This window comes from Haliaeetus albicilla, chromosome 10 (assembly GCF_947461875.1).
Source record: "Haliaeetus albicilla chromosome 10, bHalAlb1.1, whole genome shotgun sequence".
NCBI lineage: Eukaryota > Metazoa > Chordata > Aves > Accipitriformes > Accipitridae > Haliaeetus > Haliaeetus albicilla.
This window is the reverse complement of record NC_091492.1, coordinates 39,608,056-39,629,831: the sequence shown is the minus strand read 5'-3', so window position 1 is coordinate 39,629,831 and position 21,776 is coordinate 39,608,056. Positions and strand designations below refer to the sequence as shown.

At 39.7% G+C, this 21,776-nt stretch overlaps 1 protein-coding gene across 4 annotated transcripts; it reads right to left on the bottom strand.

The window, feature by feature from the left end:
• Window positions 1–745: 745 nt before the first annotated feature.
• Window positions 746–21,697, bottom strand: PRR14L (proline rich 14 like). 4 transcript variants are annotated; one of them, XM_069795182.1, is made up of 10 exons: window positions 21,528–21,697; window positions 19,667–20,176; window positions 18,049–18,130; window positions 16,759–16,824; window positions 11,049–15,891; window positions 7,550–7,618; window positions 6,614–6,782; window positions 6,215–6,321; window positions 5,132–5,203; window positions 746–4,450 (listed from the first exon to the last, which is right to left on the bottom strand). In XM_069795182.1, exons 2-10 carry the CDS (start codon window positions 20,129–20,131, stop codon window positions 4,183–4,185), a joined length of 6,141 nt encoding a protein of 2,046 aa, XP_069651283.1. In that variant the 5' UTR covers window positions 20,132–20,176; window positions 21,528–21,697; the 3' UTR covers window positions 746–4,182. The 4 variants fall into 4 exon arrangements, with proteins under 4 accessions (XP_069651283.1, XP_069651284.1, XP_069651282.1 ...); XM_069795183.1 differs by having other exon boundaries at window positions 11,049–14,520; XM_069795181.1 differs by having other exon boundaries at window positions 11,049–16,824; window positions 21,440–21,697.
• Between the last annotated feature and the right edge of the window lie 79 nt (window positions 21,698–21,776).

Below are 21,776 nucleotides of genomic sequence, written 5' to 3'. Positions count from 1 at the left end.
TGTGTTGCAGGCAGCCAGCTATAGCCCTGAAGAAGCTGGGGAACAGGAGCAGGATGCTTGTTTAGGTCTCTGAGGTGCTCCCTTCCTTTCTTTACTGGAGCTTATCCTTTCTTTACTGGAGCTTACATGCCATCTGCAGGACCCACGCAATACTGCACTTCAAAGGGAGTTACGAGAACAGAGTGAAGAAATGTATCTGCCAGCTTAGTTTTGCCAAGAGCAGCATGCAGCTGAATAGCAATAAATTGAAAAGCTGGGTTATACATAAGATTTTAAGGGTTGAAGGGGCAGGGGTGTTGTTTTCTGGCATAGACATTACAGATGCTTAATAGGCCTTTTTGATGTTCCTATGCTTCAGCTTTGGTTTAAAAGCACCAGTCTGATGCTTTGCATAGACTGTAGTACATGAACCAGTAGCCTACTTCAGCTGTGAATCTCTCACCTCTGAATCTAGCAGGAACTGTCTGTGCTGTCTGGCTCCTATTACCTTAAGAGATGGATGCTGTATCAGCACTATGAATAGTAGCTAGGATCATGCTTAAAATCCCCCTGGTCTGTTTCTGTTCCTGTTAAAGCATGGCTATGGATGAATGAACACTAGAATTGCTGCTCCATGCCTCACTAACAGCCCACCCAGTTACTTAATTGTGTTAATCTCTTTGGAGATTTGACCTCTTCCCCCCACATATGCAAGACAGATATATCACGCATATTTACTGATATAAGCCTAAAGGCCTTAAAAAACTGAAAGGTTCTCAGAAAAATTTATTTCCATAAATTAAAAACACACACAAAAGAAACAGTAAAATTTTAGATTCACACAATATTGAACAGAAACAAAATGCCAAGAGCATGATGGAAGCTAATGGCACAAGTGTACAAATTCTCAATGAGCTATTTGTTAACTTGATAGCATCATATAGACTTTTAATCCACAGTTACCATCCATATTCTAGAAGAGCACCTGGAACATAATACACAAAAGGCCCACCTCAAATCAAATACAATAAATGAGGATTGCTTGCAGAAAATAATATCCAGCAAGCATCAGAACTCAAATGTATGCAGCCACAAGGCCAGCCAGGCAAATGCTGTAACATACGTTAAGAAGCCTTAGCTGGCCCAGTCGTAGCATGATGAAAGTCTGATTTTTATTTTTTATTTTTTTTGGAAAGTGATCTTTTCCTCCCATAATCAGCAAATTTAACAAAGAGCTGCCTGGCTCTGCAAAACTTACTACTAAGAGACAGTACACAGCAAAAGCCTTCCAATTCTTCTCAAGCTGCTCTAGTCATCATTCTGTGAGCAATATGTACAATGTCTTTCCATGATGATACAAAAAAAATCCCCACTGGAGTGGGTTCGCTTTATGAAAAGGCAAGCGTACATATCCTTCAGCTAGGGATGGATGCAAGACCCCCAAAAATGCATCCTCTATACTTTTTTCTTTCCATTATCTGGACAGAAGCAGCTCAGAGTGGCAAATACCTAGCTTTTGCACAGTCATCACACCCAGTGTACAAGCAGCAGCTGCAAGGAACAAGGCTGTTCCACGAGTGCTGTAAACAGGAACAGAGGTGGGAAAGGAAAAAAGAAAAAGTGCACAAGCAGGACTGACATCTGTATGCTGGAGCGGGGGAAGAGATGTTTTGTCTCAATTAGCTTACATCTCTATCATCATACAAATACTAAACCAAAACAGAATAATGCTGTATATTTGGGTTTCCACAAACAAACATCTGGGACAACCTAGGCAACTGCAACATCATTTTGTAACTCCTCCAGTTATTGTAAACAAAAGAGAGAGAACTGAGTGTTTTCTTTGCTCTGCTCTCTCTGCTGTAGCTGTTAAAAAGAAAGCTAAGAAATATTATTTCAAAGCAATCAGAAACAAGACAGCAGGGAACAGACAAAAAAACCAAACCAACCCCAAAACAAAAAAACCCCCACAACCCAAAGGAAAAACCCAACACGTTCCATGTTTTGAAGCACATTAGAGGTCTGAACTTTGCCTGGACCCAAGTTTCCTCCCTCCCCACCCATATCCTTGTTTCCTTAAAAGCCCCAGTAACGTTACAGCTCAATTGTATCACAGCACTAGAAGCCTCCCATATTAACAGAAGGTGAATAAATGCTGTGTAACAATCCCATTCTATAGCATAAAACCATAAAAATATATATCTCATTCTTGCTACAGCTTCCAACCAGTCAATAATTGGGCTTATAAACCAGCATAGGGAAAGTTTCAAACATTTTTTAAAAGCAGTCGACCGTTATTTTCTAGGGATTTCTTTTTATAAAAATAAAGAGGATCAATTAAAATGTTCTGCAGCAGCCCAAATAGGTTAACCAGACCTTGCTGCTGAAATAGTACATCAATATGTTCAAAGTTTGCCTGCCTTGTTATTTTACCCTCAAAACCCAAACACCACTACTTTAAGTGTGCACTCCTCTCTTTTCTTCAGTCTTCCTGATTAAAGATAATTAGCCTCCAAAACAAGACTGTAAACTTCTAGGAATCCCAGCACATAAACTGGGAGCAAAACAAGCCCAGATTACATTTCTTTCAAGACTCAGGCACACACAGTGTAATAATCTTCTTCCATTTCTCTACTTTCAAAGCTCTGGAATTCAACAGATTGCTTTTTAATTTTTTAGTTTTCTGTTCGGTCAGTAACAGAAGCAGCAGAGCAACAGAAGATGATGGTATTTTCAGTCCTGCATTTATTGGGACTTTATTAAAAATACCCACCCACTAGATACTTGCTCATTTTGAAGGTAAATAAAACTCTATTATATGGGTAGGTAAATAAGAAAGTGCAAGTTTCAAGTGACAAGTGAAAGAAAGAACAGACTAATTAAATTTGAGCATCCCAGCAATGACAGCTTTGCCTGAATAACTTCTATAGGCACTAAAGGACAGAAATTACCTGAACTGCAGCTAGCATTCATTTTGAATTATGCTTCAAGTAAGTTTAACAGAAGTTATCCCAGAAGGGAGCTCTCTTCCCTCAAAAGGTATAGCTGAGAAATTGCCCAGTGCTGCATCAGATAATTACAAATGGCCTTACATAATGAAAAAAAAAAAAATTTCCACATGCTAGGAGGTCTTTGTATGACACTAGCTATTATATACAACAGTGCTGTACAGAGAATATCTAATTGTGAGCTACATGAATTGTAAATCTAAAATGGTAAGAAAACCCTCAAAATGGAAAAAAATTATTTTCTTGTTTGCATTAAAATCAAGTTTATATTTTTAATGGAATTAAAATCACTTAAAAATTAGTCTCAAAAATTTTGCTGGTGTTCCCTGCATGCAGCAGCTCAGCTCAGTTAAATAAAAACCTTTACTTACATATCCTGCAGCTTAACATCCTCGTGGGCTAATTACCTTTTCCGCTGGAGAAGAGGTTGGCATCAGCCAAGTAGGTAAAAACTTTACTATTTGGGAAAAATTAGTACTGGGCACAATTTTTTCTTAAAATATTACCTTTTTTTGAGCTCAATCATGTTAAAAGGTGTCCTCATGCAGCAAATAAAGAAAGGTATACAAAGTGCAAGTTATTTAAAAGTCTAGTTATGTGGGGCTTCTGCTGCCTGAAGCCAGGAAGGGCACAGAAACTCAGAAGGAACCTTCTAAGTAAACAGAAGGAAGGAACAAATGAAAGCAAACCCAGACAGCTACTTTTAATTATTAAAAAGTTAGTGGTATATCAAGAATGTGTTTGCTAGAATTCATCTTTATCAAACACCATATCTCTTCTGTCAGGTTGTTCAAAATAGCCATTACAGTAACAACAGCAGACTCAAATGTGCAAATGATCTGGAGTACAGAGTTCTAGCATCACTGAAGGTGCACTACTTCCTCCTTTACACTCCTACTCTACCCCCAAAAGGTGTCTAAGCATAATTAAACATTAGCAATAATTTCTAGAGGTTGGGGAAGGAATGGTAAATTGTATGTGGCTGTGTTACACTCAAAACAGGGACCTAGAAGAATCCCTCCAATAGCATTTAAAAAAAAAAAAATAGCACCTTAAAGAGCGCCACAGCCAAAAACTGATCATCAGAGATTAGAACAGAGTGGTAGAGTAATGTATGAAGAAGTCAGTAGATTTCTCCCAACAGGACTAAAATACTAAAGGAGCTGATTGGACCATTTTCAGCTAAATGGCTCCCTCAGGCCTGCTCCTGATCAGCCTCCTTTGCAAAAAAGGCTTCAAGATCCATTAGCTTCTGACTCAGAAGAGCATCTAACTCTGCACTCTGTAGTGCAGCTTTTTTTGCTCGGGTGAAGCTACCCACTGCTTTGATTTTGCCTCTTGTCTTCCTTTTCCGGGGAAGAGTAAAGTCCTGAAACTCTAGAATCCGCTTTCTCTTCTGCTGGCTGACAGAGATCAAGCGTCCATTTTTCTCCTTGGGCTCTTCAAAGATTGTTTCCAAGCTCCTGGTAAAAGCGAAGGATAGAACTCATAAATACTCAAGAAGCAGTTAACCACCTTACAAGGACAGGGAGACTGGTGGATTTCATAACCCAAGTAAACACACTTCTAACTTTTACATTTTTACAGTCCCTCCACACCTCTTGTAATGTATACTTATCTACAGCTTACACCTTCTGTGTGTTACTGCTAGCTAAATAATTTGTTATTGGTGCATAGGCATTTGGGTTGAATCTCTTTCTATCCATATTTCTGTTCAAAAGCACAATTACAGAATCTTAATTTTATAGAATAAATAAGATTTGAACATTAAAAAAATGTAGCGGTCTTGATAATCATGCTATACTTGATGACAGGCAGTTATTAGTATTTTAAAGAGTATTTAGTTGCCTTTGAATTTTGAAAAAGTAAGTACTGTACTTGCATGATGGCTGGAATGAATAAGTAGATGAAAACAATGTACAAATCCACACTTAAACAGCTGCAAATTCTTATTTCATATTCTACTTCACTGCTTTCCATCCAAATAGTAAAAGATACTATTTTTGAATTAACTTTCTCTACCACTTTAAGCTAGAGCAATTTTAAAAATTTATCTCCCTCTTAGCTTTCAGACACCTTTAATGTTCTCTCTACTTAAGTAATTTACATTTATCTTAGTTTTCTCATTAGGAAGCAGAACCAACCTGGCTGGAGGAGGGGACTTATAGTTCTTGTTTGTGTAAATTTCTTCTAAACTAAATTCTTTCTTCTTAAGCCTGAAAAAGTAATGAACAAATCAATCAATCAAGAAGAATTTCAAAACTACCTCTCTTCACAACAAGCAGATTTATGAGAAACAAGTATGGTTTGCATTCTATGCCTAAACAGTAATTATGCCTTAGTTAATTGAATATAGGGAGGAATGAAAAATGAAGTCGTTGAGTACCTCATTTCACACAGTGTTTTTATAAGGTCTGGGTCAAGGCTTGCCATTTCTGCAGAGGTCAATGTTCCTTCTAGCATTCTATGATGTTTTGAAATACTGATGCTCAAAAGAAGAAAGGGAAATCCCTTCACAGGTCACTTGTTTGTGGAAGCTAAGAAAAGACTTACAGTTTTGCAGACTAACATTTCATCTCTTTGGACTGATTTTAAGTTATTGACACTTAGTTACCAAGCTGATCTCTGAAGAAATGCATTCCTTTGTCAAAGCTGGCACTTCTGTTTAGGACAGAAGTGAACAAAATACTAGATGGCTGACTGGAAAAGCTTTATCAATATCTGGCACTGCGATTACCCACATTTACACTGAACTGATGTTTCCCTAAGATCATATACCACAAAGAAGGAACTGTGAAGAACTCCAACATAATTTGCATCAACAGAACTTCCTAACAGATCACTTCATCTCACTGTGCACTGTAGAGTGACTTATTTTCAATGTATGTTAATCAATATGAACTTCTTTCTTCTTTAGAGAAATCATTCCATTGCAGCTTAGTTTTTCACATTTTGCCTAAAACCCAGTCAGTAGTTCATATCCCATAGTCCTTTTCTTACTTGAAAAAAGTTCTGTTCAAAGACCAATTTCTTTCTTCAGTCTTTTATACAGTTGGTACAGCTGTGTCAATCTTTTCTTATAAAGGAAGCAAACATCAGACATCACTCAACTGGGAGCACACAAAATAGCGGTGGTAAGAGAAGCATTTATTGAAATGATTACATTACTATGCAGGAAACGTAAGCAACAGAAGCTAGTATGAGTCCATTTAAAAAGTACTGCTCACCTTTTTGGTTTCGGTAGTCCCATTGGAGTAAGGTTAGGGTCTGGCTTAGGAACAGTCTTCCTGATTCGGATTTGTGAGACTTTCTTTGGCCTCTTTTCTGACTCAGTCTTAAGAAAGAAAGAAAAAAAAAAAGTTACAACTAAGGAAATAATGACCACGCTAGTCAGCAGCAACAGAATTCCCTTTTATGTTGAGTATACATTATCTATAGAATAAGCATTCCTCTTTGTTTTACCACCTTCTTTCTGCTTGAATAAAAGAAAGAAGCAGCACAGATTAGGACTAGTAGCCTGTTTTCTCTCCTCATCTTTAACAGTTACTAAATAATATTCAGCAGCAGCCGCTTCAGGTTCTGGGGAACCAAGAGTCTGAGATATCTAAAATCTAAAATGAGCTCACTTTTTTCAGTTCTGTGTCATCCTGGGGTCTAAGACAGGCTGGAACGGAAGCATCAGCTTCATCAAGGGCACGGACCTGGAGCTCAGAGGCTGAAAGCCTGGGGGGAGATGGTGATGGTTCTGGAAGTGAGCAAGACTTTGGTAACGGAAGAGGGAATGAAGTTTCCAGGCTGTAACAGAGGAAGAAGGGAACATATGTAGATTCCTACCCAATTTATGCTGCAATAGCATTCCATGCTCTCAGGTGATGTTCCTAAATAGCAACGTGGCCACAAAAAGCAATGCAGTTCACAGGAATTGCTTTCTCCAGTACATACATACAGTAAAAAACTGCTGCAGCCCGCATTGATACTGAAACAAGCTAAACTGCCAGTGTATTTGAACATGTAATTTTAAATCCACTCTTTTCCTTTTTGTATAGTTAAACAGTTTGCAGCTCTATTTAGTAACTACTGATAGAAAGTGATTAATCCTCCTTTTCTGCCAGCAAATTTCTTTGACCCAACTATTAATTTAATACTTTTTGTTTACAGATAAATTTAAAAAGATAGCTTTTATATCTGCCATCCCAACACTGACAAAGAATAGAAGGAAGTTTCAGCACCTAACGTCCAGTCACCCAGGCAAAAAGAACATATATCCAAGTAAGGAAACAAACTTCTACAGTTTCACATATTCATTTCATAACAAGCGGCACAACATGGTTGAAAGGAACAGAATTGTTCTGTGCAATGACCTACATGGTGTTTGTATTAACGCCCCTCCACACTTCTCCATTACATGATCCAGTCAGTTTACTTCACTAATATTTTAATCAGAAAGCTATTCTTGGAGTGAACTGCCAAAAGCTGAAAGCCAAAATTACATAAGCAATGTCTTTCTGAGAAAGCTTACGATCCCACTACTCAGAATAAGTATCAAAGTCCAAGAGACTCACCGTATCTCATGACCTGCAGCCTGTAGTGCTTCCATACTCTGTACAGGTAAGTGCGGTAACATGGCATAGCTGGTTCAAAAGAATAATGAAAAAAAAAAAACCAACAAAAAAGACAGACAGAAATTAGGACTACACTATAAAAAAGATGAGGGAAAAATTATTAGTATAAACTGGACTGTAAGACAAAAAATGCTAATATCAGGAATGAGAATGAAAGACTCAAACGATATAAGAGCAAGCCACATCTGCCATTTAGTCCACTAAATTTCGCTGACACCTTGTTAGGGAAATAGTCCTCCTTTCACTTAAAAATGGTAGTGATGAGGAAAGGAAATAGTGGTAGTGATGAGGAAAGGAAATAAAAGTACAGAAAGAGAGGGAGACAGTATTAGTCTGAAAGTTGTAATTATTTCTATGAAAGTCTGTATTCCTCATTCAAAAGCCCCAGGTTTTAAAATTAAAGTAACCAAAAACCTTGAAGGAATTGGTTACTAAATGAAAAAAGTGCATAGTGGCACCAGTAACAAGTGAATGGAAGGATTTCCATAAGATTAACTCCTTGTTGTCTCCAACCCCCACATTCTTACTTGAATATTCTTAATCGATTGGAATAACCAAAGGCTTTTCTATAAGGGTTGGTAATTACCATAACTCTATGGCATGGCATAAAAGTCAGCACAGCTCTAAGTCTTTTAACATTAAGCTTTATGTTTGTGCCCACACTATTAACAGCAGGAAGAAAAAAATCAGTTGGGACAGCTTTTATTACATTAAACAGCAGATTTTGTACTTGCTGTTCTCCCAAATTAACAGCTAAAGGTACTTCACTGTTCTAAAGCAAAGAAGTTACAGCCAGACTGGAATGCTACAAAATAAATGCAAACCAACCATGCTGGCAGTACAGGTAAGTCCAAATATAAGGAGGTCAGAAAGACCCATTTCTTGTATTTGTCATTTAATATCAGAACGATAACATTTTGTTTCCCAAAATGTTCCAGTCACTGTCCCAACACTACTGGAACCTGTATCAATAGTGCATCAGTCTCCTCTGTGCTAGAGGCAGAGCTTACTGTTATATGCAATAATAATAAGAAAAAATTACAGGGAGAGAAAAAAACAGTTTAGAAATTTTGAATCCAAATGAACATTAATTAAAAAAATGACTTAAAGAATGTCTTATTACTGGCAGTGGAAGTGACAGAAGATTTTTAGGCAGGAGAACTACACTAGTTCTTTGTTTTCCTGGTTATTGAAAACACTAACTATGAATGAAAATTTAAAGAGGACAAATCTCTTCCAGAAGAAAATGGCCTGCAGAGAACTTGGAGCCACTTTTTAATTTTTCTGATTTTTAAATATCTTAAAACAGGCAAAGATTTTTGTCATCCTGGAAGCTGAAAATTCTTCTATACTGCACCAAACATACTTCTTGTACTCTTGTATTTATATACCAAACATTTATTTCATAGAAGATTTTTTTTTTGAGTAGACACAAGTTTAAGAGAGATTTACTGAATTATCATTTTGTCATTGTTCCTGTTAATACCTTTAAAAAAAGATTTATTAGTTGCTGAGAACAGGCTGTCAATCTTCAGCAAAATGGAAACTAAAATGGTATGAAATATTTAAAAATGTTAGGTTTTGTTCTTTACGTTGTTTTATAACCAAACCTTTAATATTAATTTTTGCTTAACTGTTTAGGAATAGAATTTATTTGCTGCACTTTAAACTTCTGCAAACATTCTTTTCGACTCACTGCATGCTATAGTAACTTCACTTTAAAGAAAATCTGAGAGGGGCAGAAGAATTAAGGCTACCTCATACACATATCTGTAAGGTATTTTAGGGAAAAAACAAACCGAGTTTTACATTATTTTAACTTTGGGTTTTCACTTGAAGTGATAAGGTTTGATTTGGCTTCTCTCCCTTTGGGATAAAGATCATTCACAGCAAAACATTTGGTTTTCAAATTACCCTTTACGTCAAGGTATTAAATCCTCTTATACTTTCGCTAAATGGATATGCTGTAAGAAGCTGTCTGGGAGTCTGTTGGCTTAAGGATGGGAGAAAACACGAGAGCATACGTCAGCTCTGATCTCCCAGTCCAAGGATAACATGCCTCAACAATATAAAATAATAAATTCACCTTATACACAGAAGTAAGTTTTTAAAAGGTGTTTGTTTTGTTTTTAAAGAATGGCAGCAATGTCTTATTTTTAAGTTTAGTGCTCAAACTGTAGTTTACTAGTATGATTACTTCCAGAGTACTAATTTGTACACTAGAAAATTCAGCCTGATATATTGACTCATATGGATGAAAAAGAATGCAGGTGCAACAGAAAGTGCTGTGAAGTTGTCTCTATGCCATTATTCAACTTCATTCTTTTAGTGCAGACAGCTCCCAGAATGAAGTAGTACTTGCGTAAGTTCACTCACACCTTCAGTAGACGTTAGAATTTATACTAACAAGTGATACCCTTAAAACTTTTAGGTATGTTATCCATTTATACAAAGCAAAATGCAGCATTAGTTATCTGGCAAGATTTTTGGTTATATGTATGTCAAGCTATGACATAAGATAAGCCAAATGCAACAGTTATCTAGAGACTGCCATATCAAACAAAAGAATTAATCAAATGAACTCTTCTACAGTGCTCATGAGCCTATACTCTGTCCAGGAATCTCAAGACTATAAAATCAGGGACTGAACTGCCCCATGTCACTGAGGCATAACATAAAGGGCAAAATCTTTGCTCAACAGCATGCAAAAATCCTGTAATAGAGCTAGGAATCTCTTCTCTCATTCTGTTTCTTAGTAAAAAAGATCTCAAATGCCGATAGCAAAGTTAATTAAATAAACAGAGTAGATTTCAGTCCTCTTCCCACTCATAACGAGAACGACATGCACAAAAATTCATTACCAACCTGAACTGGAGCTACACTGGCTTGTGCCAACAATGCATCGGGCACATACTATCAAGGTTTCAGTTACCATAGAACAGTCATGGAATACAATTAAAAATTTAACCGAATGCCACCCCCCACCCCTTTGGACTCTTCCTAATCTGATATTGAGCATTTTACAGTGGTTCTAAGTGGCACTTGTGGCTCAGACCTCTGAAAAAAACTTTCCTACCTCAGAAATCCAGTTGTTCTGCAGTCACTCTGAATAGACCTAATGAAGTAGCTCACCTTTCTGCATTATATATTCTGATGCATGGTGTGTATATTTTGCAAGGGAGAAGAAAATAGAGTTAGCCATTCTGCCAAAACAGGATAGTATTAAAGAACTGAAGGCAAATATATTTCAATTCAGCTAACAGACTGTTCCATAGGGAAGAATCTTCCACGTCGAGCCATTTTTGGAGCAGAATGTGTAGATTTGGAACAGGGGAAACTGACCCTCCAATGCAAGCTGCAGTTACCCTCTCCCTCCCAAAAAGGAGCAAGTACATACCCTATACATATTTAATCTCAGAAATAAGTTGATGGGTTTTACCTGTTCTCGATGCCCACACTTGGCTGCCACTTGCAGTGATTGGAATGGAGAGGAGTGATTTCGGAGGGGCAGGCAGAAGGACCATGCTGACTCCATATGGATAGTACCCTGCCCAATGAGTATGGCAATGAAGAGACGAGGTCATCTGATACAGAAGTTGGATACCTTGCCCCTTTCAAACCCTGTGCGAATTGCGATATAAATAGTCTCTGGATGGTAGGAATATGACTAGTTAAATTTCTTCTTCTTGTCCAAATCCTGTAACATCCAGGGGAAGAAAGTGCTAACACTGTGTGAAGGCCAAGCATGGAGGAACTTCCTCTTCTTTCAGCTATGGCATTTCTTCCACGGTCAGGATGAAAGGCAACAGCCCTTGGGGTTGTTACAGAGATAGAGGAATGCAGCTCATTATTTAGACTGGAATCTTCCTTGAAAGCTGTTGTATCTGAACAGCTCTGAGACAGGAGAAAAGAAAAAGTCCAGTTTGAAGGTGGTGCTGGCATTTCTCCCAAAACTGATCTGTGATGTACAGAGTGCTGGGATGTAATCCCTGTGAGGTCTGCCACATGACTGGAGTCCAATTTTATGTGAAAAGAAATTGGGAAAACTGGGGTATCCAAGAAAGAGGTTGGAGGCTTGTGGCTCAAGTCTGAAAAAAGTATTTTGGTAGATTCTACAGGATAAAGTGCCAAAGGCTGAAAGCTGAACATCTTGGTGCACCAACTGTCAGCCCAGCGTGAATGTAAGTTCCTGTTAATGCAAGAAAAGGCTTCCAATAGATTTTTAGATGTACGTTGGCTGTGCCTCTCACCCATTGGAAGAATTTCAGAAGAATATGGCAGAGGGTCTAGGTTAGGGATGCTTCTGGCAGGTGCCAGGAGCTTGCTAGCTGTTGCAGTCAGCTTGCTCAACAATGCTCGTTCTTTGGTACATTTTCTAAATTTCAAGCTGTTCAACAAACTGCACCTCTTGTCCCTCTGCCTTGGCATATGCACAGATCTCATGGCTGTTTCAGTTTCCATTGTCGGTGGTTTACATGGAAAGTACAAAGATTTGAGAAGTGTGTTTTCCTGTTTAGGGAATATTTCCGGGGGAATTTCAAAAAAAGGTGAACTTTTAATTTTTTTGCTTTTTCTTACAGTATTTAGCTGATATGATGTGGGAACTTTTTTGCACATCCTTCCAGGCTGTCTTTTTAATGGAAGAGGTCCTCTTAGTTTATTTGTAGTTCCAAAGGCACCAGGGATTCCATCATACCCTAAATTAAGGTTCAGGTTTTCCATTTCTGAATCCTGAGTCTTCAAAAACTGTGAACTAATAATATCTGTGGTAATCTTTGGCCTTCTGACTTCTTGTAAAGTGCTACATAGTTTATTTTCACTGCTTCTGACAGCAAAGATCTCCTCTGGAGGACCTTCAGACTTCATATTTCTTGATGTCACCAGGTGATTTGAAGAGCTGCACAAGAGTTCAGAACTGTGCAACATACTTGGCTGCAGTGTGATTTTTGCTTTCTTTTGGTATTCTGACTTCTGTTCTTGTTGTGCCTTGTCTGACAGATGTGCTTCCACCTTTTCATATTTCTTCTTTCGTTTAAGTACCTGACATTTTTCTATTTGATCAAGTCTCTCTGAACCTAAAGCCTCCTTTTCCTTGCAAACTGAACGAGTTGGTATAGCATCCTGGCCTTCTGTAATCTCCTTTACATTACCTTTGCTCTGTGCAATTAATTTGTAAGGCACACTTACTCCACTGCAAACCACACAGTTTGGGGATGATTCTTTGCAACTGTTTGATAGTATACTCATACGTGGATAAAATGCAGGTGCTGTATTATATTGCAATTCTGGTGAAGTTTCTGCATCAGACGCATCTTCAGCTTGACAATCACGCATAGTTTCTGAAAGGAGACTGGTACCTGCTAAGTTTGTGAGCTTTGTATCATTTTTTCTTTCTTTTGAAAGATTACTTACGTTAGATCTTGGGATTTCTTCCAAAACCTTTCCATAATTCTCAGTACTGAGAGGGACTATTTTGTTGCCAGACTCTTTTGAATCTTTTAACAAGGCCCATAGAGAATCTTCTCCATCAAGAAAAGAATCTATGGGCAACTTTTTTCTAGGGACTACTTCTCTTCCCATCTTCTCTTCTACACATGTATTCATAAACTTCTCTCCACAGTGAGTACTTTCTGGTGAGGTCACATCCATGTCTTTTACAGTTAGCACGCTATGCCCCTCATCTCTCAGACTTTCTTTGCTGTGTGCACAAATGCCTGAGCTTTTTGCACCATTCCGAAAGCTAGTTGCCGTTTCATTCTCTGAAGATGGAATCTCAGTATTGCTGGCTTTTCTCTTAACAAACGTTGTTACAGAAAGAGGTTTTGTCATGGAAGAATCTTTCCTAAAAACTTCAGCTGAAGGTGGATCACAATTATCTATTTGTGTGTTCTCAGATGACATACACAGCTTTTCTTTCTCAGGCAGAGAGATTCCCAAGTTCAGAGCTGATGGTGTTTCTGAATCCGCCTGAGTCTCATTAAAAGATTCTTGGATGTCAAATTTTTCGAAATCGGATGGACCCTTTTGAGCATCAGTTTCTTTACCAGACTCAAATGTTAACTGTGGGCAAGGGTTATTTAAGATAGATTTTATTCTCAGACTTTTTTTGTTTTCTGTCTCTGAAAATACATTCATATTTTCTGGCTTATATAACAGACTCGCATGAATTGATGAGAAGAGCGAAAATTGGGCACTAACTGTATTTTCCTGGTTCTCCACCAACCACTTCATCTTTGGCAAAGATTGCTGCATTTTGTTACCTGCAAATACTAGCTCTGCTTTCTCTTTTTCAGATTTGATAAAGCAAGCATGCTGTGAGCAATGTGATTTGCTATCAGAAAAGCTTTCTTCAAGAGTTCCTTTATCTTCTCTTTCACATTCTTTCTCATGTTCTTTTAGTTTGATTGTCTTCTCTTCAATTAGATCACTGATGAAGCCCACATATCCTGAACAGTCTTCATTTCTCACACCATTTAAAGAGTCCAAATCCACTACATTCTCTTTTAGAGTTCCTTGAAAACTGTCTTCTCTTGCATATTTATGAACTAATGGAGGCAGGTTGTCACTTGTTTTTAATAGTATCTCTTCACTTTGACTAGTGCCAATTGATATTTTGGTTTCTTCCACAAAAGTAGCCGTAGTTTGTAAGCCAGTGCTTGGTTGTTTGTTTAAGGTTTCTAAATGTTGCTTGCTGCCTGGAACTCGGCCATCAAACTCACTCTGACATGCAAGACACTGATTTTCCATTGGACGAAGGGTCTTTTCTGTTTGGCTAGCAAGTTGTGTTTGAATATTCATGTTGTTGAGTAATGGATATGTATCACAGGTTGAAGCACTACACTCAGAGGGATTAGCTGTGAGTGATGACACTTCTTTCTTCTCATATGTGCCTAGTTCTCTCTTCTTTGGGCCTAATGGAGAGTTGCAAAATCCAAAATTATGAACACAGGTTTTTTTGTTCAAGTATCTGACTAGTAGCTGTTCACTAGTCTTATTTCTCTGATTGCCTTCAGGAGCCTTTGGAGAATCCACAGTTCTTATTTTATCAAATTCATCAGTCTGGAGAGCACACATGCCGATTTGTTCTTTTGCCTCATCTCTGTCACAAACAATTTCACTGCCATCTGTTACTTTACAAAGATCAAATTGTTTCACAACCTCCATACTCTTATTTGAAATCTCATCTCTTACCAAGGTAGCAAGAGACTTCTCTGCAGTATAAGCTGAGCAAAACATGGGTTTTGCTGTGGAAATGTCATTTATCCCATGCAGATCTACACCTCTGTTGCCCCAGTCATCTTCACAAGGAAGAGATCCACATGCCAAAGGGAAGTGTGCTTCTGGAAAGATGATTGCCTTTTTACTATTATATCCAGCTGAAGCTTCTCTTTCCAAATTATCAGTTTCTTCGATCTTCTTATCAACCTCAACATTAAAAGAATGACTGTTTGGGAGAACATTATCTACATGTGTACTCCCTGATAAAATACAGGAAGTACTGGCAGCTGTACACTGGTCTTCTATACTCTGATTATTACAATTCCATGTGTCACTATGTTCATTTTCTAAACCACTGACCACAGTCTCTATATTTCCCGCTGAAGACTTCATGTTCTTTTGGGAAATTTTTCTTGTCATATTAGGGTTATCAAAAGTCCTGGAACTTAATGAGGACTTAAATTTATCTTTATGAAGCACAACTTCAGTGACTTGTTCCCCTGTTGTTCCAGAAGCATCAACTGACTCTTTTCCAGATGGATTATCCTGAGCCTCGTCCCTGCTTGAAACTTCATTATTAGTACAAGGAGGACACTCATTACGATAAGGTTCTCTTGATTTTTGTGCAACAGGAGATAGAGTTACATTTAGTGTATAAATCAAATTAGTTTCTTTGCCAGTGGTCAAACTGTCATTACTATTAACTTCTGTAGCTTCAACTAAACTGCCAGCCAACTCTTCTGATGTTGTATTACTTTCAGATTGCTTTTCAAGCACTTGTGCCTCAGGTGCATCTTTTTGTAGCTTGGTACCAAGATCCAGACAGCTGTGGCTACTGGGAGGAGAAATTTTACTGGAGGTATTATAAAAGCATATGTCTGCTTGTCCAATTTCACAGGAAGCAATGTTGCTCGTTTCCATCAATAGACTATTTTCTTTTGTATCACCCTTGCATACGTCACTGACAGAGAATTGCCCCTCGTCCTTTTTCACACCTTCTGATGGGACCATTTTAAATTTTTCTTTTGAGAACTCCTCAGGAGATGAAGAAACAGAACTAAAAACTGAAGAATGACAATGCTCAGAATTAGCACTTTCTTGAGCTTCAGGCCAGCTACGAACTTCAATGTTATGTCCCCCAGCAATTTTTGTGCGGACTTCAGCAGCTTCTTCAAATTCAGAGCTGTATGATTTACCGATACTAGCACTTACTTCCCTGTGATCAATTTTAGCACTACACAATCCTTTGCTCCTTACCACTGAAATCTGCTCTACTGGTACAGATGTGGAGGTTTGATTTTCTACAAACCCAATTCCACGATCATAATGAGTCTGACTTTCGATGTTTTGGGGAAGATACTTTTGGGGGGTTTCACTGATAATTCCATGGACTGCAGTACTATTGTTTTCTAGTGGCGTATTTCTGAAGTCCAGACAACCGGTGCTTTTCAGAACTGAACATACAACTTCAGAACTTTTTGTGGAGAGTATTCTACAGCTTTCTACTGATGACAACCTATGAGGTTCATTATGTTTAGGTACAGGACCAGTACAGAAGTCATGAGCATTGTTTTCTTCATCCTGCTTAGCAAGTGATGTACTGAATTCATTAACAGGATTTTTTCTGGGTAACTTTTCTTCTCTAGTCTCCAAATTAGATACAACATTACCCCCTGTTCTCAATGGCATGGCAGTATGGGCTTTCAACCCATTATATTCATTTTTTTCTTGTGGATGCTCTGTGGCCGATTCAACGTCCATGACTTTTAAAGGCTCTAAAAAAACTAACGTGCTGGTTCCAGAAACCCCAGCTCTGGCCATGACTGTGTCTACGTCTGGGCATTCATTGCGCTCAGGTGGAAGACCTTTACTCACTCTGTCATTCCTGTATCCTGCTTTACTAAATATCCTAGTCCCATCAGCCTTCATACCTTGTACTTCTTCAGTGAGCTTTGGCAGAGTTTCAGCTGTCACCTGAACATTTGCTTGGTTTTCTCCTGCATAAGAAAAATAAATCAAATCAGAACCATATACTAAATTTAGAAGGCATTCAGCTTAATAAGTTCCTTTTAGTATTGTACAGAATATTGTGTACAGTGTTGGTTACCAAAGTGTTTTTAGAAGTGAGAATTGATGCTAGAAATTCTACTCCAAGCCTTTAGATGAAAAAACAAACTACCCTACCACAAACCTAAGGTAACAAATGCAATCCTTCTCAATACAGACATTCCCCATGAGCAGCAGGCATCCAAAGACGTACTGAATTTTTCAGATTCCTCCAATATCGAGCTAGGTGCAATGCAGGTCCTATAACTCAATACATAGGAAATCATGGCCAACATCGTAATGCTTATTTGTAACATCAAAGCTCAACGTAGCTGGGTACTTTATCTGCTCTATCCTAGAAATATGGCGGTGCATTGAGCAGCCATTTCCATTTCTTCTTCCTTGAAGGCATTTTTGTCAGTAAGTCATCCATAGGTAGACAATGCGTATCTCATTCTGTCCAAGCAATTATGATTATTACTAAACTTTTTTTGTAAAATCACAAAGAAGGTACTAATTAAAAAAATTACAGTTACTGCAGAATATCTTCATATTCAAAACTTTACAGGGAGCATATTTGCTCAGACTTCTGAAGATCTTTTTCATATTTTCTAAGGACCAAGACTAGATGGTATTCTTCAACTAAGTACAAGTTTTGGTTATGAGAGCACATTAGGAGAAAGAAAATTACTAGATGCAGGCAAAGTGACCAAAGTATTTGGAGCTAGAAGATTATGGATCATAATGAAATCAAGAATGAGTTTTGTTGTCCTCTTCGTTTGGATTCTGCACTTTTATTTTTTAAAACATTAGAAAATTAATGAGTCATACTTTTTCACATCTTTGCTATTACTGCTCTCGTATAATCCAGCTTTGAAACAAAAGGAAATGCAAAACATCTGCTCTTAACAACACCTTCTGCTTTGGGGTAAGTAAGTATTTGAATTAAATAACTAAAACACATCTTGTACATAAAAGGTCTTCAGGCAAGTACACGTGCTGTCAGGAAAAAGCACAGGATTAAGTTTTCATATTGTTCTAGCTGTGCAGGGTAATAGTTTCTACTGTAAAGCAAAATAAATGAGCTATCCCACAATCACTCATCAATTTTAAATTAAAAAAGTAACCTGGGAGAGAAGCAGGGGGTAGATAGGGATGTACACTAAAATACGCACCTGTGTTCTTCAGAGATCCTGTTATTTCAGTGCAACAGGTTCTCAAAGACTTCACCTCATCCTGGTTTAAGTGAGGGTCCTCCTGAAACAAGACAGAAATATCAGTGGAGATTGATGGAATTTCTGAAACGTTTAGCACATTTCAGGGACTGTACCTGCTCAGCTAGGTTAGCTCTGAACAAGAAAACCACCAAGAAACCTCAGAACATATCAGCCCTTGCACAGAGGCAGCCTTGCGTTGCAAGTGGTTCACACAAGCACTTGTCATTCCTTTCTGATCCTATCAATCACTATCATCTCACCATTAAACAATGATGCATCCAGAAAAGATTTGTATTTAGCAGCAACGAAGTCTTGCGATGCATCTAAAATATAAGTTGCTTAAAATGCAAATTGTCACAAATTTGAATCAGAAGAATAATCCAGTCTCCAAGTCTATCTCGCATCCCCAAACCATCGTTGTATACCTCTGGTAAGATGCATGCATTTTCTGATCTTTATTAGAACTTGCTTTCTACCACTCCTTCCCTTGGCTCAAAAACACAAACCCAGGAACACATGACCTAGGTCTACTTGCAAAAAAACCCCAAGCCAAACCAAACCAAACCCCACAACCAAACTACCTGCATTTTGAAATACGTGACAATTCATCTTGGAAAACTGAATGACTATGAAAAATTTAATTATTTTCATAAACTTTCAAATAAATCAAACAGATACCAAAATCCAGAGTTAAAACCACAAAGTATTTTGCAATATCCAGTAATTAGTGTAAAACATGCACCTATGTACCTTATTCAGATATTTCCTGGCTGGTATGTGTTCAGTCACAATACTTTTTTTCCTCCCCTATGTTCTTTTGGTGTGGTGAAAACTATTTACAAACTAAAGAAAACTGATCAAGAAAGTCACTAAAAATCTCAGTTTTTAAATAGAGAGTTTTGTGACTCTTCAGTTTTTAATAGAGTATTTTTGGCACATTTTTCAGAAGCCTTTTCCTAGAAATAACATTTTACCATCAGTGTTTGCTAGAGGGGAGGAAAAAAAAAAAAAGCCATGACCATGTGAGTCTCCTGTTTTGAAAGAGGAAACTAACAAGAGATTTTCTCTCTAATTACAAACAATAATTCTAAAATGAAGAATAATCTTTATTTTTAGATTAAAACCTGAAATACTAAACTGGAGCCCCCTGTAGCATTATAATACTGTTAGCAGACTGAAATAGCTATTATTTAGTGGTTAGTACCTTGACTGGGGATGACGGTACCAGCAGAATACGCTGTACCCACAAAACGTGGATACTGGGCAAAGAGCTTTTGAAGTTGTTTCTCTTCTCCTTTTTAGTCACCAGTCAGTTTTGTTCTTCATTCTGTTACATACCTGCCTCACACCATTCCAACAGTATTTAAGAAAGTGAAAAGCTTGATATTTTAAAATAGGGCTGGTCTACTGAGGTATAGTCTAATTTTTCACTGGACCCATGATAATCCAAATAATGACACACATGCCAGAAGACACAAATAAGAAACAGGAAACCACATGGACAAAGTCCTCTGCCTAGTCACTCTAACCCTAAATTCAAAATATCACGCAGGGATGAGTTTTTGCATTTGCTTACTTGTTTTGAACAACTTTCCCCAGGTCTTAAAGCACAGCATTCAGCGTGATACTCCTCAGCATCTTGTGCCTCTTTGTCTTCTTTCTGGTATCCATCCCTAGAACAGTCTAGTTTCCTAAAGTTTCTTTTTTTGTTTTCTTCATCCTCTTCAAGATCTCCAGCCTTTAGTAATTCTTCAGTAAGGGATTCTGCTGGCCCATGAGAAATCACCTTGAGCATATCACCCAAATCCTCTGTCTTTTGGCAAAACTTTTCTACTCCAGAAGTCCTATGATGCCCAGCTGACGGGCTGTCACTGCGTGCCAGCACAGGCGTCGATACATCCGATTTTGCATCTAATCCAACGTTAGGCTCCGATACAGCCATAAGTTCAGTGGAGATGCTCTCTGGCAGTCCAGTGTACAATTCCTCTATTACAGCAGACACAGAAGAATCAAGGAGAGATTCCACCCCAGATGATAGCATCAGGGCAGCTGAAGATTGGTTGTCCTGAGCTGTTCACAGTTTACCCTAAAAATAAAAGCAATGTTAAATCAATGTACGTAGGAGTAAGCTCTAGATTAAAAGGAAAAGCTTCATTCTTCAAGATTCAAGCATATATGTTTAAGAAAGATACTTCCAAGTAATTTTTTTAAGAAAGGAGCTGAGAAAAGTTTGAGTATCTAAGCAAACGCTTCATTAACAAAAGAAGAGAGTGTGGACAAACAGATATTCCCGAGCCTCATTTTCACATTCAAACGCCTCCCTGCAGATATAACCATGTCTTCTGGAAAACCTGAAAAGAGACTATAAAGCAAATCGCTAGGGCTTGTATTAGACATCCTTCTCCTTAGCTAAAACTAAAGCATCATTTGTTTTCCTGGGGTTTTCTTAAGTTTTTGCTCTTTGGAAAAAACCCCATCTTTTCTTTACAGGTTTTCTGCCTCAAAAGAACACTTCTAAGACATCATCCACCCTACACCGTGCCTCGTAGCTTCTCTCATACGAGCACCTGCCGCGCCGTACGTAGGATGCGTTGGGCCAGCACCGCTTTTCCGCACACAGCCCCGGTACCGGCGTCGGGATCCGCTTCAGCCCGGAACGAAATGCGCTGGTGCCAGCAGCCTGCTTTGCCAGCGAGAGCTCAGAGCTGCATCCCAGCAGAGCGGCGTTCCGACTGACCCGACCCGTTGTCACGACGAGAACGCGACAATCGAGGGGCTCCTGAAGACGCACGCGTAAACAGGAATGGGCCAAGCCAGGGTTTTACAGCAGCGCCAAGTTACTCGCTTTACCAAAACACGGGTTTATTAGCCCGGCCTTGATCTCCCTGCTCCTTAAGCAAAGCCAGCCTAGAAGGAAGGAAGCTCCGCTCGCCCCAGCCCGGCGGGGAGGCAGCGGGACAGCCGTCTTCAGGAGACGATCCCCCTTTCTAGCGACACGGACCGGTTCCAGCTGGGCGCCGGCCTCCTTTGTTCCAAGCACCGCAGCAGCGGGGAACGGGCTCAGCCCCGAACCCCTCTCCTTCCTCCGGAGGCGGGAGCTCCCGCTTCTTCGTCCCCGGACAGACGGCGGACCGACCGCAGGCGACAACCCTTACGCCCCGGCCCCGAGGCAGCGCACCGGAGGAGGCCGCCGCTCTCGGTAATTACGCAACCGCCGGTGTTTCCGCCGGTGCTGGCAGGGAGCGGGCTCGGCCCCGCAAAACCCCCGCCGCGCCCGGGCAGGGCCGGCCGGCCAACCCCCCCCCCCCCCCCCCGGCCCGGCAACCACTCGCCCCCCGCCCCGCCTTACCGGGGCCAACACTACCCGCTCCCAACCGGCGGGCGGAAAAAGCGGGCCCACGCCGGACCCGACGGCGGCAGCGGATCGCTCCCCTCACCTCAGCGGCAGCGGCCGCCGGCCACCGCTCCCCGCACCGCCGCGCCGTGCCGCGCCGCGCCGCCCCCCTTCTCCGCTCAACATCACTTCCTCATCCGGGCCCGCCGCTCAGCTCGCGCGGACCGCGCGCCCGGCCCACGCAGCCGTTGTGCCGTTGTTGCTGCCGTGGCCTCGCCCCCGCCAACGGCCGCGCCGCTTCGCCCCGCCCCGCCTCGCCCCGCCCCCCGTCCCTCAGTAGGGGCCCCGCCCG